The following is a 20,837-nucleotide window of genomic DNA, read 5'->3' as shown; positions in this document are numbered from 1 at the left end:
TTTTGAGTATATAATCTTGTGGTGGTGATCTATAGGAGACAATTCACTAGCAATGTGCGCTAATAAAAAGTGCGACAATATTAACAGTAGTTCTAATTTAACAATTTGACTGTTTGTTCAGGTTCAGGAATCGGATTTATTTTAAATCTATATTACCTAAAACGAAACATGCCCAGAAAATGAATTACGTATTCATTTTGAAAAGTAGAAGTTTGTCTTCTTTAGAATATTTTTCGATTCAGATCAAAAACTGAGTCTTAGTGTTGGGGACAAAAAAAAAAATGGAGTATCACATTAACTCTACTGCAGAATTGGAACTGTATAGATTGGAAATTTGGGAGCGATTCTTGCCTGTCATATGTATTATGGCCGTACTCGGAACATTTGGTGTCGCTGGAAATGTTGTCGCCATCATTTTCTATACCAGAAAATGTAAGAGGAATTCGACGGTATCACTTATATCGTTTTTAGCGGTGATGGATACTTGTGTGTGTATTTTGATAATACCAAACATTGTTGAAATGGCCGTGAACGTTACCAACGATCAAAGAGTTATATGCAAAATGGTGCACGCTGTCGGGATAGGCTGTGTTGGTTCCTCCGTTTTCTCCCTCATGTTAATTGCAATCGATAGACACAGAAAAATATGCCTTCCGTTCAAAACACAGCTGACGCAAAAGATTGTAAAATATGCAATTATTGGAACCCTGATCTTTTTCTTTTGTCTTGGAATTCGAAACCTGTTTACCTTCGATACTAATCGAGTAGAATTAAAGTCAGAATCTGGAGAAGTCTTCCATGGAACTTATTGTACAGCCAGTGACCTTCCGCAATACAAAAAGGTCAGCTCAATTTTCAACTCGGTGGATCTTGTAATTGTCATAATGGTGTGGATAACTATCATCACGTGTTACTCTCTGATCGCTATTCGGGTTGTCAAGCTACGAAAGAAGCGCAAACAAAATGAACAACTCGATGCAAAGCAAAAGGTAGACGGTACGGCAAATGCTGGAAAGACACCCCAAGTGCCGCGATTACAGAATTTAGCTGAGACTGATGATTACTCAACAGATGTTAGCTGCACGGATACTAACACTCGCGAAACAGATTTTGAATCTGTTGGCAGGAAAGTCAACATCAACCTTAAATCATCAGCCACTCATGGAATCGCTGAGGCAGCTCATTTAGAGGGAAACTTGGACAAGAACACTTTAAAGATTGGTATTGCAGACACAAAAGAACCATTTTCAATGTCAGAAACCGTTGAAACAGAAGATGAAACGGGACAGCAACAGACAAAGCCAAAAAAGAGAAGCAAAAGGTATTCAAAACGAAGGCCAAAGAAAACATCGGGAATAAGTTCTAGGGAGCTACGCCTGACGTTCATGATGCTGACGGTTTCAATCGTGTTCATTCTTTGCTTCTTGCCATACTTTGCCATTCGTATTGTTGCGAGAATCGTTCTTAAAACTGGTGAAGAATTTGAGCTTGATCCTCTGAAACAGATCGCTTTGCGATTGCCTTATATGAATAGTGTATTCAATCCATTCATATATTTGTTGTTTAACAGGGAATTCAGAGCGTTCGTCTGGACTCCAATAGGATTTTGTATCTCAAAGCTCCGACGTGTTGCGATGCATTTTTAAAACGTATTGTTCATTAGGTCTGATTAAGTACTATTAATTTGTTTTGTTTTGAAATGATAACAATTCGTTCATCAATTACTCATATGCGGTAGATTTAATATAAATACATCCACGGACAAATGGTGATAATATTATACATAGTTTCTCTTGTTCAATACAGATCACTGATTATTACTTAATGTGCTGATTTAAAAATTTACGCAGTTTCAAATGGGGATAATTTAATGTTTTTTCGTTATTTTTTAGATACACAACTTGCATTGACTTTTGTACATTATATATGTTTATTGTATATGCTGCATTAACAGCGTTTGGTGCGTAGCGATAGATAATGTCCGTTTAAACTACAATTAAATAAGATATTGATCTACATATTTATACAACCTTGACACTTGAAGTGTTGTTTACATCCTGTTCTTTTCAATTCAAGTTTGCATCGATCAGTTGAATAATAGTATGTGTAATATTGTTTAAATTTGATTTTAAGTGTCTGTTTAATATTTGTAAATATATAATGTTTAACGTTTGTTAATTAGCATGAATATGACTGCCCACTAACTAACGCCTTGATTCGGATTTTGATACTAATACTCAAGTAACTCTCGCGCAGCATTCTGCTACAATAGTGGCTTTGCATAAGTTAATATTATTTTCTTTATAACCGTTTTGAATAAATAAATAAACCTTAATCTGGCAAAATTTGATTACTTTGTAAAAAAATAATTTCCTACGTTTGAGTAAAACGAATTAGAAAGCAATGTATTTCCCTTGTTTATAATGAAATAACCACCACGTGGCGATTTATAAGCACGCGTGATTCGTACATATATGAATGTAAAGGCATTCAACTTTTGGGAACCGATCCGTTCACATCGACTCAATTGATTGTTAAATGTTACAAGAAAATGTTAATTACAAATGTTTATTGTTACTATGCAATTTCATCATATGAATGATCAATTTGTTTTCATTTGTCTTCCAAGAACAGAACCATGTAATATACATTTGTATAACTTGCTAAAGTACGTATACATGAATCATAAAATAATAAATGTTCCATACATCTTTGTTAAAGAGCTTATGGGTGATGAGGCCCAACATTGAGTGGTACGTGACATATCCTGTAACTCTGGATGACAAACAGGCAGAGGTTTCTGAGTTTTTCCCCAGATGGAGGTTTTTATCTCATTTTTTCCTCGGCCAGTCGACCACGTCTGTAAGCTACATTTTTGTCAGGCATGTTGTTACCGAGACACACTTTGCTCATGTTGCTAGTTCATGCTGTATGTGTAAATCAGTTTCCCAAGTGCTTCACTGAGAATTCGAAAATTTTAAAAAATAAAAAAAAATCTACAGGAGGTTATAGAACGGTATTCAGGGAATTTGTTATTCTGAGCCTAAATCTAAACTTGGACTCAAGACCTTAGTGAACATTGGCCTAGCGTACGCTTTGTTTGTGTTTGTACTTTCTTGTGACCACATGGTCTTAATGTGGTACAACTAGATAGATGCTGGAACAAGTCCGGAAAATGGAAATAACAGACTGCTGGTTGGGTGCGGTCATTGACAATGATTATGAAGTGCAAGAATGTCAACGCACCCCATTGCATCGGCAAAGTATTTTAGAATTTTCAGAGTCGTTGTTTTAGATATGCATTTGTTTCCTTTAATTAAATGAATATGCCACGAATAACATTTGATTGCCACTCATATTTGTTTGCATATGTCACGAAACAATATAGTATACTTGTTGTATATGTAAGGGTTATTATGAAGTGAGTATCTCTATTATAGATCTGTAACACGATTGGTTGTTTGGTGTATGGTACTATATAAAATAAACGGCTGCAAAAAAACGTTGTCTATTAAATGTGTATGCGTATTTTATTAGAATATGTGTGCGCATCGATGGTCCAAAATTAAAAGACTCCCCTTCGGTTGCAATGCTTCCAGGAATATTCTCAAACAAACCCAAACTCAAAACACTCGTATCTCGATGCCAGACATGCTATATTTCAAAAGTAATGTCCCTTTTAGAGTCATTCTGTTTAAGGCAAAAAATACAACTTCTAAAATGATATTTTGTTTTTTAAAGCGATCTAGTTATCACAATCAGCCATCTTAACTAGCATCTGGTTAAAGATGATATTACATACTTTGACAATAAACAAAAGAGAAACATATTAAACCAACATTTGTATTTATTCAAGAAGACGTTGAAAATAAACCAATCCGACATCAAATTGTCCACCGACAATCCAGCCTATACCATTTAACAGCGCTATAAACGTATTTAAACTTCAAGCCGTACTCAGCTGTTGGAATAAAATTCCCGCACAACTGTTGAAGATGTCAGTAACTGAACTAGCACCAGGACTGACTGGTTAATCCAACTCTCGACTGGTATCACCAGTTTTTGACAATCACCATTAAGGTCAAGACCCGTCTCTTTGACATGTAACGTACAAAGTACTTTAACCCATCATCTACAGCAACAGTATGTCCACTTTCGCAGCTTATAACTGTCTAATAACCTACCCTGTGTCCGTTAAAGAGGTTGTTATACCCGGCTAAAAATAACTTTAACAGACCTAGCTAAGAATATTGACAAAAATACAACAATACCATTCATAAGCTCTTATAGCTGCAAGGACGGCATAATAATGATAGAACAACTCTGCTCGATACGCTCAGAAAAGAACTTAACCCCTCATTCCTCCATCAATAACCCAGATCATCCAGGTGCAATGACAAGGAAAGAAACAGTTCAATTTTCTTACTTAAGAGCCATCTACCAAAACTGTTCGTCGATCAGTCCACCCTTGGGGTGTTCCAGTCCACGTTGGTCTACAAGAAACACACAAAGAAGTTTGTGTTTACCCGATTTTAACCGGATTCTATTATTGGAAATTAACATGAGAGAAAATTAAACTAACTGCTCGTAGGGCGAGATTTTGAAAATTTATTTACGAAACAAATTGCCAAGGAATACAACATAAATATTCTATTGAATAACTTAATAAAATGCTGGTGCTGTCGTATTCGGATTTTTGTCATTTCCCCATAAAATCTGTGCACTTTTGGTAAGTATATTTTAAAGGGAATATGCTGATAGTAGTTATGGGTTCACTCCCCATAAGGGTACTTTGTCATTGCCTATCTGAAACAACACCAGTACTGGTTTCTACCAGGAAACTGAGGTGAGAGCGAATCATATTAGCTTTCGGCATTCTGTAAATCGAGCTGAAACAAACATTACAAATGTATACATAACTTGTCAAAACCGCTTATAAAGTAGACGGCAGTTCTAGTTAAACGTGTTTTGTCTCTTTAATAGTTCAATATCACCCACAGATGAATTAAAATTCCTGTTGACTGCAGGCAACAATACATGCCGGAACAAAATGTCTCCTCATGTTCAATGGCTCAGCTGATATCATGAAATGTTGTTTTTTCTTATAAAACAATGTGCTTTTTTTCACTCGTGGCATATTGTTCTGCACAAATGGCATTTCTATGAATGGTATCTGAAATTAAGTCGTATTTTGTATTTAGAACATTTAGAACACTGTTTAAAAAAACAAGTACATCCCCGTCAATGCAACTTGAACATTTTCGCATTTATGGTAAATCAATAAAAATGTTCAACCAAGCGCATGTTTTTATTATCAACACATAATCAGGATTCATTATGGCAAACGCGATGCTGGCACAAAACAATGGTATGTAAATGAGAATTAAATAATACAGTGCAATCTGTTTACAGATTAAAAATAACATTGTTGCAATTCAAATATGTTTGATGTATTTAAAGTGACACTCTTATTCAAAATCAACACATACACATATATAACAAAAATAAATTTTGAGTGACAAATCTTAAACGACAAATTAAATAATGCATTTATAGCAAATGCTAATTACTGATCACAGGATTGTAACAGTGTATTTAATAGCTGACCACCCAAAAATATTAAATGATTGGTGAATGAATGCTAAAACAATTACAGTGGTCTACTTTAGTCTCATAAGGTAGAAATACCGTGTTTTCTTCACATTTCTTTCAAATTTAACTCAGAATCCTTCAAAGAAGCATTGTTTTCGACATGCATTCATCCATACTGGTATATTTAAACAAATGTATTAATTGTGGTAAATCTTATTTGGGAGTAATAGTGCATCTTTAAACTTACATTGAGAAAAACATATGGCATTTAAGTGTCTACCCTAAATTATTTTCAGACAGCGGTATGTTGAACAACACAGTTTACAGTGTGGAAGATGGGCAACGGCGAATATTACACCATCTTTTTCCAGCCATTATTATCCTGTGCCTCTGTGAACTCCTCGGCATTATTGGCAACATTGCTGTGTTTGTGTTTTATCGGACAAAGACCAAGCAGACTTCTACAGTCCTGCTGATTGAAATTATGTCAATCCAGGATACATTAGTGTGTCTTGTGAACACACATAATGTGTATGAGATGGTAATGAACATTACGTACAAACATCACTTGTTGTGTAAGGTAGCACACTCTTTAGGTGTCTGGATGGTTGGTTCATCTGCTTTTACGATTCTTTCGATAGCAGTAGATCGCTACAGAAAAATATGTAAACCTTTACGAAGACAGACCTCAGTCAAGTTAATAAAGTACTCAACAAGCACGATTATCTTGTTTTTCGCTTGTTTAGGGTCTAGGAAGATGATTACATATGACACAGATATTGTACAAGTAACAATTGATGGCTTGTCCTTCGAAGGGACGTTTTGCCAATTACGGACTAAATCTGGACTCGTCTTAGTAGTGAAACTTTTTAACAGCGCCGAGTACATCCTAATCCTTTCGGTTCTGTTGTCCATCGTTATATGTTATAGTCTTGTTGTGAAAAAATTATTCAGAAAACGTTTATCACAGAGTATGAAATACTTTTCATTTCGAAGGAATGCGAATAACACAAGCGCATTTGAAACGAATCTTGGAGAAAACGCAAGTACGTGGCCATTGCCTGGAATGAGAACCGACCAGCATACTCTAAAAGTAAGAAAAACTCCAAATGAAATGGATCCTCCTGAAAATGCACATTCCCGGCCAGTGCATGAAAGGATAGTCAAGTCGCCACCCCCAGAAGAAAGAAAGGATTTAAATGAAACATCAGAGACATACTCAACTAACGACGATGATGACCTTTCTGAGCCTGAATTGTCTACAGGCGTAGGCATTGATTATAACAAAAGAAACCACTCTGCAGACAGTTCCCTCCCGTTAAGACAACGAATACGAAAACTGAGACGTAAGAAATTGAAGTTGCGGAAGAAGGAGGTCAGAATAACGTTAATGATGTTTACGTTATCAATGGTCTACGTTTTGTGTTTTGTTCCCTACATAATAGTTAAGGGTAAAGACTTAAAGTACAAAGTTGGCCATGAACTAGAACTAAATGTGTATCAGCAACTTGCACTTAGAATGCCATATTTAAACAGTGTTATTAATCCGTTTGTTTATTTGATATGTAACAAAACATTTCGGAAGTTTTTATCGATACGCTGCTGTTTTCATATGTTTTAACATACTTTCACAAGACAACTTTAGGAAGTTGTTATCGGTGCGCCATTTTCGTATGTTTTAACATACTTTCACAAGACAACTTTAGGAAGTTGTTATCGGTGCGCCGCTGTTTTCGTATGTTTTAACATACTTTCACAAGGCAACTTTAGGAAGTTGTTATCGGTGCGCCGCTGTTTTCGTATGCTTTAACATACTTTCACAAGGCAACTTTAGGAAGTTGTTATCGGTGCGCCGCTGTTTTCGTATGCTTTAACAGACTATGACAAGAAAACTGTCATGCAACTTCACTATGCCATCATTACCAACTGCATCGATGTCGATCGCTAAGCTTCCAATGTTCAATATTTCAATAATTTAAATGATCAAATTTGCAACCACAGTGTGTGTACTGCGTTGCTTAGTTGTTAAAGCCCTAGTTTTAGGAATGTCTGGGCGGTCCAGCTCAGTTTAGTTGACGTTATGTCATAGGAGGTTGCCAATTTTCCTGCGTATTGTTTATGGCTAATTGCCATTTGAGCTCAGTTCAAAGAAAATGGGACGCTTCGATCATTATTATTATTGTGATTTATAAATTTATGTTTAGGTGAGGATTCATTTATGGAAAGGTAAAACGGGCCTATAACTGTTTTAACTGGATATATTTCTAATATTTGACGTCATATGTTCATATTTTACGTCATATTTACTTATTGACTTTTTTGCTTATCATGGCTCATTTGATGTAGAGATATTACTGTCATATATACCATTTTCGTATGGTCCAGTCGTACTTGCTCTTAAAGCTGCACTCCCAAAGATATACCATTTTTATAACTTTTTTATTTTTTGTCTTGGAAAGAGCAATTTTTTGCGTTAATATCTGCAAACAAATGATAAAAGATTGCTGACAAAAGATAAGATCGCAGATTTTCATATTTCCGTTCGAAACATAATATTTTATAGCTTAAACCGTTACTAACGGTCTAAAAAAATGCATAAAACATCAATTTTTGAACTTAAATATACAATTCTGCGATCTTTTTTTTGTCAGCAGTCTTATATAACTGGTTTCCATGGACTTTCGAAAAAAATGTCTCGTTCCAAGACAAAAAGAAATCAAAATGTTGTCAAAACGTTCAATCTGTGAGAGTGCAGCTTTAAGCATCATGTAGTTACACTTGTGTATATTTGTTGTCATATGAAGCCCTATTCATAAAGCATCTTGTGAAGAATTTCAACATAAAGAAAATAATGTGTATTTTTTCGAATTGGAATTTTAAAGAAAACTTACGATGTTTCAACAAAAAATATGAGAGAGAAAAAAACATTAAAAAAAAATCAAATAATAAATGCATATAAATGAATTTGATGAAAATTGAGGGTACTTAAAATTACAGAGTAGAAAATGTTCGCTAAAAAGCTTTATGAATAAGGTCCATGGGTCAAGCCCTTCTTGTCACTAAGCCTACCCAGGTAGTTAAGCTTGGAATATAATAGTACATTCAAATCGACAAATGGCTCTATTTTGATATATTTGTTTATACTGCTGAAAAAAAATGTAATATCTGGAATATTGCGCGCAATAGCGAACATATACGATGTGTAATGACATGACAACTATCATTTTTATCTAAAAACAGAAAACAATTGTTTAGATGAACTGTCAAAAAATGATTTGTGCAAATATCATTTTATTCTTTGGGAGAATATTTAAGCAATCTTGAATATCATAACAGTGAACAATGATTGAAACAGCTCCTCAGGGATAGAAGCTAGCGCTGAACACAATTACATTAGTCTAGCCTATAATTGTTTACGGTCATAAAAGCAAACATTATATAGAAATTGAACGTAGCATAACAGTTAGTGTATCTCGGTTTTATGATTAATGATAAGAGTCATCGCTTTAGCAAAAACCGTACTTTGAATAATAATAATAATAATAATAATAATAATAATAATAATAATAATAATAATAATAGTAATAATAATGATAATGATGATGATGATGATGATGATGATGATGATGAGGATGATGATGATGATGATGATGATGATGATGATGATGATGTTAATGATGATGAAGTAGTGTTCTGATAAATAAAAACGAGCCGTGTTGGTAAAGTTCGTGGACTTTTGAAGTATAAAAATGATAGCTTTGATAAAAAAGGATTTTTAGCATTATTGTATTACTTATTAAACTCAGACGAGGTCTTGCAGACAGTTTGAACTGTATGTAAACTATCCACAGACGCTGGGGAAGTGAATGAAGTATGAGATTGTAAAAGACATGTATGCGTATCTCGAGAGTTTATTTTCACATGTGGCCATTTTACAATATGCGCATCACCAAAAAATAAGAAAGAGAAAACATTTCATTTAAAAGATATGATAGCTAATTCTAAAACGCGGACAGTCGTACAACGTACCGTTGTGTTCAGTTAACGTTACCCAGGGGCGGATCCAGGCGTTGACGTTAGAGGGGGCGTTACTTAGGGGCGTAAGCTTTCGACGTGTGCCCCTCTCTCAGAACCGAACTTTATTTGATTTAAAGTGTTGGCAGGTAACTGGTGCATTTTGGGCGTTCTTTGCATTTTGGGCGTTCGTTATACTTTTTCTCCTATTTTGAAATAAAAGTAAACTTGGACAATTTAATGGGGGGACCCACTTTTGTTACTTACTGTTTTAAAGAATGTTTGGTTGCTGTAGTTTATCTGTTTGGAAGTTTTCGTGTTAGATGTTTGCATTTCTTTACAATAAACCATAACTAAAGCTTTAAAAAGTGCTTTATACTGATTTTGCCTGCGGTACATATTCCTTACTGAAAAAGGGTGTGTTCAATGAAATATATGTATGAATCAATATAGGTATACGTTTTAATGAAAACATACAGTTTTATGCAGTTAAATAATGTCCAAAGACTTTTGAAAAACGTACGGTACGGTTTACGGCTCTGTGGATTTTAGAAAAAGCCCATATGGTGAGGCAGTGAACACAATTTACTTTACATGGTAATAAGTTATTAAGATTTATTCTTAAGTTGTTGAAACTTTGATGTTCATGAAACAGAATCTCTTTACAGAATATATTTTTCGATTGCTAAAAAATGCTAGATTGATTTTTAAGGGTGATAATCGCAAAAAGGGAAAATTGTGTTTAACTTTCAGCATATATTCATGTGAAAATAAATAAGTGTTGAATTTATCTTTACATATAAGGCAACTGAATACATGATATGAACGGGAGATTTCATATTTATAGCCATTTGATGATGATGATGATGATGATGATGATGATGATGATGATGGTGATGATGATGATGATGATGATGATGGTGATGATGAAAACTGTTGTTTTAATTATTATTAGTTTTATTTACAATTATTACAATTATTATTATCATATTTTATTATTATTAGTATTAGTATTAGTATTAGTATTAGTATTAGTATTAGTATTATTAGTGTTGTTGTTGCTGTTGTTGATGTCGCTATTGTTAAAATATTACTTGGCTATGACCTTTTCATCATTTCTAATTAATTCATTAATCCCTGCCTTCACGTGAACCCAGTTGAAATATTCACCTTTTATAAAAGTAAGATCTACTGTCGCCTTATTGTTCGAGTATGTACAATGATATATTTTTTATTAAAAACATTGTTAAATCTTATAGTACTTATACGTATTACAAGTAACATCCATTGAAACCCAGCACAACTCTTTTACTCACCGATGATTTTAGGCTGCGCCTATCAGGCGACCATCCCCCGCCATATACGGCATTGTCATAGCGATTGTACCACGCCAATCCACATCCGACTGATCCAAGAAAGAACAGGACACTTAAATACGAATGCATAGTTCCCGCTTGTATTATCAAAACAAATATATTTATAATAAATATCAGAAAATCTCTCTTTATTCCAAATGAATGTTGAAAATCCCTAATCAAAAACCTAATGTACGTCTTATTTTTTAAGATGAAGTCAAATTTCACGCTTCAGTTATCCTTTATATTACGTATTAGCTACGGTCCTTTGCAAATTGTTCCTAGAAATTCATATCCATACTTCCGCGAACATGTGAGTTGCCCTAGTCCTCGGAGATCATAGAGAGGGATATTGCTGTCGATCCGGGTGATATTTACCAAATATGAAACTGCGCCTAGACAATTCTTAAAGATGCTGTTATTTCCGATAAATGAGTGAATTTCCGCCTCGGCTCTTCTAGAAATGTGTTTTCAGATTCTATTAACTGGGCAATCAAGGTTCCTTCTACCGATTGGTACTTGTTATAATGATCTAGATGATATTTTGTCTGAATATGTCCGAAACTAGCCACGAGCGAATCTCCATGAAAGCCAATATAATAAAGACTTTAAATTCTCCAAAAGGAGGTAGTTAGCGAGGCCGGGAAGTGACACTGCATTTTCGCCATGGGTTGTCATTAGTAACATACGCGAAGGAATATCATGACGAAAATAAATTGCTGAAATGACATTATGGTAAAAAATATCGTTCAAGTAGTTTATTGGATCAAATGGAAGGAAAATCATTTGGCAACAACTTAACAAAACTATCAAAGAACAAGGACATGTACATGCATATTACAGAATATTTTTTAAGTTTATATGCAGTATAATACGCGGTTCCTTAAAGCTGCACTCTCACAGAATGAACGTTTTGCCAATTTTTTGCGAAAATCCATGGAAACCAGTTATATAAGACTGCTGACAAAGACATAGATCGCAGATATTTACATTAAAGTCCAAAACTTGATGTTTTATGCATTTTTCTTAAAACCGTAACGGTTTAAGCAATAAAACATTATGTTCGAACGGATATATAAAAATCCACGACCTGATTTTTTGTCAGCAATCTTTTATCATTGGTTTGCAGATATTTACGCAACAACTTGCTCTTTCCGAGACAAAAAATAATAAAAGTTGTAAAAATGGTAAATCTGTGAGAGTGCAGCTTTAAAGTGACACTCTTATTCAAAATCAATATATACACTTGTAAACCGAAAATCAATTTTGACTGATAAAGCTTAAACTACTTTGTACTAAATAATGCATTTATGGAACATATTAATTGACTGATAACAAGATGGTAACCGTGTTTTTGATAGCAGGAAGCGCAACAATATTAAATGATTGGTGAATGCTAAATGATTTACAGTGGTCTACTATAGTCTCATAAGGTAGAAATACCGTGTTTTATGCTCATTTCTTTCAAATTAAACTCGGTATCCGTCATGAGAACCATTGTTTTCGACATTTATTCATCCATTTTGGAATATTAAAACAATATTATTAATTGTGGTAAATCTTATTTGGGAGTAAAAGTGCATATTTAAATCACAGAACATAGATAGCTTAAGTTTGTTTTTAATAAAGTTGTGACACTATTTAAAGCAATGCTTGTCCTGCCCAAAACATGACAACATAAACACCATCCTTTCCTCACTTTCAAGACTTTCTGTACAAGTCAAAATGTTTTGAAAACTTAAACAGGTCTTCAATAAATGCCCTCAAAGTACCAAAACTGCATTGTCTTAACCAATCTCAGACAAAGTCATATACACGATTCGGGCAAAACAGACGAAAATAGTCAACCATCCTGTGATTTGGTTTCCATTATTATTAGGGCCATCATCCTTGTAACTGGCCAAATACTCCTTGTATCGCTCCCCGTTGTCCCGGTGGTTGCAGTAATTGCCCTGGCAGGATGCCCTACAGGTCACGTGACTCCAGTCCTTGTGACATTCGTTCCCCCACGTGGTTCCCGAGCATGACCGGAAGTACGAGGTCACCGTATCCCTATCTAAAACAATTCAACTTAAGATGAAATGTGAGTCATATTGCTCTGTTAAAAGTAAAACAATCGGAACACCTCGGCCATTTTCCATCGAAAACAACGACGTCATTCTCTGACAGAAACAAAAAAGGACTGTTTGAAAGGTTTATGTTTTTGCGAAGAAACAAACATGGATGAACTTATTATTTTCCCCGAAATTGAGAGCACCATCGTGAATACCGAGACTCGAGTCTCCATCTTGTTGGCTTGTGGCTTGTATATTTTGGCTGTCCACGGTAAACCGTTTAGTGGAGAACCTTTGTCCCTAATCGATCATTTCAAAACAGGTTTCCTATCGCATCCAGGGTGGCCAGTATTAGTGTGTGTATATTACGTGATAAATTGCGTCAAAATGCTACGTCGGAGGGCAACATTTTGCTTTTGAAGACGTTAAACAAAGATAACTTCACTTTTTCTTCACCATTTTAAATTAAACATAGCGCAGTCTACAGCGCTTACGGAGCCCCGCTTTCGGTCTTTTACCAGAGTTTGATTGAGAGTCTAGTTTCTTTAAACACTTCGACAAACCTTTTCAGAAAAACGGCGGTCTGACGGAGCACTGTCAAAACATTATTTTTCAAACAGGTTTGTCGAAGTGTTTGATGAAACTAATCACCTTATCAAACTCTGGTAATAAAACGAAGGCGGGGTTCTTTAAGCGGCAAAGACTGCTCTTTGTTTCGTCTTAAATGGTGTGGTAAAAGTTATCTTTGTTTTAAGTCTTCATTTTAAACAAACTGTTGCCTTCCGATGTAGCATATAATTATGACGTAATGTATCACGTGGTATACACACTCTGAGTATACTGATTACAAAACAGAGATCGTATTAATTATTTTCTGTATAGTATTAATTTATTTCTGACAGGAAATGTTTAAATACGATCGACTTGTCAAAAAGGGTGAACATTTGATTGTTTCGGTATTCTTTGCATGCTATGCACACGGAACATGTGATTGTGTGTATTATTGCATTTGTTGCCAAAATTAACGAATCTCATGTTACTTATGTTTTGTTAACATAAAAGGAATAGTAACAGCACCCACAACCGGGATTTTTGGAATTATTCAAGAACGCTTTAACGCGAGTGTTTAATTTCAATCAAAAGGGTAGCGGATGTCGTAAATGTTGTGTTCTATGGTGCCAGTGACAATGTTTATCACTGTGAATAGTGTTGTAATTTATCCGCACAGTAGTAATCGAACTGCTAAGCTCCGCCTACCCGTTACCGTTCCGAAACTAGAGTTAAAGGTACTTGCTAATGTTTTTGGACCAAAAATCATTTTTCCCGGTAATGCATCTTATAACACTCATAGCATCATTATTTAACTCAATAATATCGAAATTGCAGGAAAATATAGTTATAGATGAGTCAAGACAAAACAAGATAACCGACGTCTAAACCACAAGACCACCAGGACCATAACAAAAGTGGTGGATATTTTGACCTCTTAACAATACATTGATAACATCACGTGATAATGTCAATCAACCAATCACGCAAGAACAAAGCAGTGAATTGTGGTTTTCAAAGACGATATTTGAGCAAATATCAACATTTGCTGAAGGGCTCCAGCTTTTGGTATCGTATAAGTGTTAACACCTCAAATGATTTGCCACACCTTTTTTCGTCATACAAAAGAAAAGTGCATTTTAGAGTAACATGGGCGAGTACCTTTAATGTGTAGAAGAGAATAAAGAAAACATTCTTAAACATGGTGCAAGCATTGAAAGTGTGCTATTCCACCTTTAATAGGAATAATCACAAGAACACCACTCACGTATGTCATATTGTTCCTGCAGGACACAAAAGCTTGTTGCGTTACACTCAAGACGGGCGCCCATGCCCAATGTGTCCGGGTTCTCGATGCAGCCCCTCTGTCCACTTCCTGTCTCGCTCGCGTACGAGCATTTGTAACAGGTGAAACCTGAAACAGAAAAAAGCTGGAAATTTTAACATGGACGTTCATGGTGTAAGTTGCCCTATATTGAAGTCGTGTCTAATTGAGTGATGTAACTGGTGACATTCGTCTTAACACAAATAACAGAAAATAGGAACTTATATAATTGTGTACGGTCTGTTTTCGAAAGTCTATGTGTCGGGGTTGACTGGACATTACACTCGCTAAGATTATATTCATCTTTGCATAGAGAAAGTGAATAAACATGTCATTAACTAACAAGGCAACACCTTGTTGTCAACAGACAACGAAAAGAGAATACAGGGACTTTAATTGACTATATGGACTTGTTTTATGGCAAAATAGTCAAATCCAACGCCAGACAGAATGTCCACAAGATGCACGATGGAAAACAAACACGATTTACATAAAGATTTTATAATTTTATATACCCCTTATATAAGTAGAATCGTGTTTGGGTACTGCCTTGGAACTGTCGGTGAAAACGGGGGATTTAAATGGGGGTTAAATCGGGTTTTCTACGTTAACCCCAAGTTTGTCTTCACATGTGTGACATAATCAGAGAAAATGACTCCTGTGTAGGTTATAGTGACGTTTTTGTTTTTGGTAGGATTCGTGCCTCGTCAGCAGGCAATCATAGCTATTTTTAGGTGTTTCCGAAAAGGTAATTTATATTAATTGCATTACACATTTTATTAATAGTTTTAATCCTATACCCTGGTTGGAATTTATTGTTTTTCTTTAATATAAATGTCAATACCTCAAAAAGAGGGCGCGACATTTATTAAATGCAGAATGATTCCTCTTTTATATCGAGTTTTATTTATTCAACGAAATGGAAAATACTCCTTCCTAAAATACTAAAGAAAATAGAAAATAGAAATAAATTACATATTTGATGTAATTCAATGTTATTTGTTCTGGTTTTAGGTTATTACAATTTGAAGTGTGCGAATAATTGGTACAGTACACTTTTATTTAAGTAGATTTAACTGAGTATGTTTGAAACGTTAATTCGTTATTCAATATTGGTCTGAATTGGATCTAAGAACGATGTACCTAATCGGATTATGTATGACCCTAAGATTAACTTAAGTTGCATATTGAATACCACCCCTGATCATTCTTATATCCTGATCAGGGGCTAAAACTTCTCTCTATGAACTTAAATATGAAAATATAAAGTTATTCAAGAAAAACCTCCATTTGTAGTCTAAAAGCGGTCCCTAACCAGTATGTATGTACCAAGTAATAGGCTAGATTTACATAAATTATGTATTCCCTATTAAAATGGAACTTCGTGTAAAAGCTTTTAGTATTTAATTATGGTAACAATTAAATGGAATAAAAAATATATCACCAAAACCTTGGTTTTACTTTAGAATAAAGTACGAAATGATTGAAATAAAATGTTACAGAGCAAAGCACACTCATATCTGAATGTCAGTATCTGTGTTTTTCAAAATTCCGTATTTACGTAAATATCATATTAGATATTTGATTTAGAGTACAGTATGAAATGCCAACAAACAAATAGACAGATTATAAAATAACAGAAATTCCCACGCCGACCATGATTTAAGACTCTTTGATGGACAACATCAAGAAAGTAAAAGCCGCAAATCAGTATCAACCCCCAGAGACGGAATGAACTGACAACCTTATTAATGAAAGATTAGCGCGGGATTAAGTGCTGTCTTTAGAGATACAACCAGTTTGAAAAGTCTGTGTATATCTCTTGTTTGTATATGACTTAGATATAAAGCCACGATTCGGAAGTACCTTGCTGATGTTTGCACTCATGTGACAATCCGGAGTAAACTTTGACTTTTATACAATAAAAACATATGCATTAAACTGGGAAACGAAATAAACTACGCTTTTGCATTAAGATAAAACACTAATGAGAATTAAATAGCAGTTTATGTGTAATTAATTTCATTAAATTCTACTTTGTGCAACTATTTAGCAAAGCGATGCTATTAAACGCAATGAAACAGGGTAACACATGCAGATGTTTGTCAGTAGCTTTTAAATTAGGTAGCACGACCGACGGTCTTCTAAGTGGGCTAAAAAGAAAATATATATATATATATATGTAGGATGTTGCACCCACAGCCGGAGTTATTAAGATTATACACGAGTATGTCAGTGCCATTCGGAACTCCTCTGCCAATTTTATCGAAAACAACCTCGGGTGTATGCCGGTACATCAGTTGAAGTAGTTCGTATTTTTTTAATTATATCATTAAATAAATGAATCACTCCTAACCAAATACTTGAAAGCATATAATAAACCATCCTCGGCACCCAGTGTATTATAACCTATATAATATAGGTTATAATACACTGGGTGCCGAGGATGATAATAAATGGCCGTCCCCTATCAAGACATATTGAAATTTGCAAATCTCTTGTAAAGATCAATATATCTTAACAATAATTTCACTGTGGAAATCAGATTAAAAATTGTGCTGAAGAATTGTTTGTATTTATAGTCGTTTCCTTTACGGTATATTAGAAAATTTAGTAGTAAAAAATCTTTAAAGAAATCTATCAGTGTGTGTATACCACGTGATCAATTGCGTCATAAATGCTACGTCGGAAGGCAACAATTAATTTCGAATGATGACTTTAAACAAAAATAACTTTCCTATTTTTTCACCATTTTAAATGAAACATAGCGCAGTCTACACCGCTTACGGACCTCGCATTTGGTCTTTTACCAGAGTTTGATTGATAGTTTATTTTCTTAAAAAAACTTCAACAAAACTTTTCACAATACGGCCGTTTGACGGAGCACTGTCAAAATATTATTTTGGAAACAGGTTTGTCGAAGTGTTTGATGAAACTAATCACCTTATCAAACTCATGTAATTAAACGAGGACGTGGCTCTTTAAGCGATATAGACTGCCTTTTGTTTCATTTAAAATGGTGTAGTAAAATAAAAGTTTTTCTTTGATTTATGTCTTTATTTTATGCGAAATGTTGCCTTCTGACGTAGCATAATGACGTAATTTATCACGTGGTATGTACACACGCTGTCTGTACTTACGAAGCATTTCAATAAAGGATTTTAGTCGTAACTTTAATTATCTTCAAATTGTATGAACGCCATAATCGACAATGCGTCGATTATTTTTATTTCCTTAACTTTGTGTTCATTTTCGATTCTTACTTTAGTTGAATAACTCGATTATTTTTTAATCTAAAGTGTTCTCTCTTTGATTAACTGTCAAATTAATCACATTCCACGAGAACACAACGATATTAAAAATGAGTTAAAACTAGTGTTGGGAATCGGTTGCAATTTTACTACTGATGATCGGTTCCACTCAAGTAACCGATTATCGATAGTACTATCGGTTTTAAAATACTAGATAGTACCTGAGTTGTAGTTTTATTCATGTACAGTATTAAACTCTTAATCATTAAATGCATATACCTTATGTCTATGATTGAAGTTATTAAGTGTTGTTGTATAAAAAATAGTTCATTTTCTTACTCATTGTGGCTTTCATCAGCCATATTGTTAAAGATAACATCTGAACACTTACTATTTTTTTTATTTTTTTTATTTCGATAATCGATTATAACTTAATACTATCGATTGTCGCCGATTTCAGTCCCAACCAATCGATTTTCGATTATAATCGATCATCGGAATATCACTAGTTACAACTAACACTATTTAAATCGTATCCTGCTCTTTTGTGGTAAAATAAGTTGAATTCGATAATTTATTTATTTATAATAGAAGTATTCATGTGATATTGGGACCAAGGTTTATATCGACTAACGTCTTGGGTATTTGTTAGATATTCACACTAAAAATGTGAATTTGTAAATGCAATACACACGTCGTATACCATTGTGTTTGATAACGGTTTGCAATTAATTTAAAACGATTTTTTTTCAAAACATATGCAGCAATTTTAACCACTAATGTTCATGTGGCGACATTTAGATGCTACTGAGAACACAAGCATGTTACCGATCTTTTTATCCCGTTCGCCATATTTCGGCTATTTCCGTAAGTACGGAATGTGAACGAAACGAGTTTTATTCGGTGCTATAAACCACCTTATTTAAAAAAAAAGATACATGAAAAATGAGTATACGGCTTGTTAAGTGAGATTTTATTGTCTTACTTGAAAGATGGCGACAAAAATGTAGAAATCTCCGTGTTTTGGGCTATATTTTCACCTGGTAAGTAGTATGAATTATATATTCCCATAAATGATGCCACGCTCTCGGCTCTGTTTACTGACACTCATTATGAATAATTGGCTCCTGGTCATTTGACGATTTTAACTGTTTTAAGTAATAGTTTGAAAAGTGTAACGTATTTACATACAGTTTTAAAAACTCTTTTCGTTATAAATATATGTCCGCCGCACATCTGCCGTACGTAATAAATGTGTTAAACGCATTTAACTTCCAAATAATGCTCTGAAATGGTAATTTTTTTAGGTATTTATGAATGAATGTACATAATGCAAAAGAAAATGTTCTTTGTTTCCGCTTACATCTCCCACTTAATGGGGTAGGTAGGAAGGCGTAACATTTTTTGAGAACCGGGATTCCGTACCAAACCGACCTATATCAGGGTACTGTATATCATTATTTTAGAATGTTGTAAATATCAAATTGTCAAATTTTAACATTTCACTCAAACGAATTTGTTTACTTAAGAAATTACTGAACAATCCACAAACCGATCAAATCGCAAAATGAGTAGAGTCGGAAGGAATAAATACGCCTAATCATATATTTTTGGAACGAAAATCTACATTTTAATGCAGTATAATCAGACCTAAAGGCTTTCTTAAACTGTAATGTATGGTGGACAACGGACCGAGTTTTTGTTATTGCCGTCCAAAAAATATGATTATGTAAGATATATAAATGTAAATTTTGTTTGGTTATTCGCAATTTGTAAAACGGTATGTTAAACAAAATGCATTTTTAGATAGTGTGTTGATATATTACAAAATATTCCTGAACAATAATTATTGAAATAGATCAACGGATACTTTGAAAGTATTACTACGCCATTCGTCCAAAATTCATTCCAAACAATTCATATTCGAACTATATTTATATTTAGGTTAATTATAATTCCTTTCATTTAATTATCAAAATGGTGAGATACAGAATTTTTGAGTTATTTTTTATGTTAGAATGATCAGATTTTTGACATCGAAATATAAGTACCATATGTGAAAACTTCCCTTCCAAGCATGTCCTTGCATGACTTTTATGTCTAAGTATTGTTTTCTGTAATTAATTGTTCATATGTTTATCACCCAAAACTACGAAAATCTTGAAATTATTTAACTTACCAAAATGTTCAGAATTACTCCAAAATCTTATTTTAAAACTGACATTTACGTTTCAAGAATTATTCCTCCGGTAGATTTCTGACGAGCACATTACGTTGAATAAAAAAATAAAGATTAATATCTAGGTAAAAAAAGGTTATATTTACACTGAATCGTTAGTACAGTGACGTTTGCCGTTTGTTGCGCGTTGATGTTTTTCGAGAGTAACACATGAATTCACTCAATTAGCAAAATAATGAAATTACGACACTTAGATAATTTCAGTTTTGTCCTAAAATCAACTGCGATCTTTACTGAAACTGGCCATAGCAAAGAAAAATATTGCGACGGAAAATCAACAAGACTTCCACACGTCTTGTAAGTATTAAAAAAATATTGCCGACCATTTAATATAGATGCTATCATTGATTTTAAAGGTCTTTATGAAAATTTAATGCACGCCATGGATTGCCCGGGTCTTGAACGTTTAATTTCCATACAGACAAACCTTTACAATAACATAATAATCTAATAAATAAT

The 20,837-nt window shown here is 34.1% G+C and overlaps 1 protein-coding gene across 1 annotated transcript in view; it reads right to left on the bottom strand.

Annotated features, from left to right (window-relative positions):
• Positions 1–11,528, bottom strand: part of LOC128236091 (uncharacterized) — a 33,010-nt gene extending 21,482 nt beyond the window's left edge. The window contains exon 1 of the mRNA XM_052950943.1: positions 10,923–11,528. Coding sequence (XP_052806903.1) covers positions 10,923–11,051 — 129 coding nt within the window. The 5' untranslated portion in view covers positions 11,052–11,528. The remainder of the gene's footprint in view (positions 1–10,922) is intronic.
• Between the last annotated feature and the right edge of the window lie 9,309 nt (positions 11,529–20,837).

Source organism: Mya arenaria, chromosome 5 (assembly GCF_026914265.1).
Source record: "Mya arenaria isolate MELC-2E11 chromosome 5, ASM2691426v1".
Taxonomy (NCBI): Eukaryota; Metazoa; Mollusca; class Bivalvia; order Myida; family Myidae; genus Mya; species Mya arenaria.
Note: the sequence above shows the minus strand (reverse complement) of the source record. Positions and strands in the feature narration are given on the sequence as shown.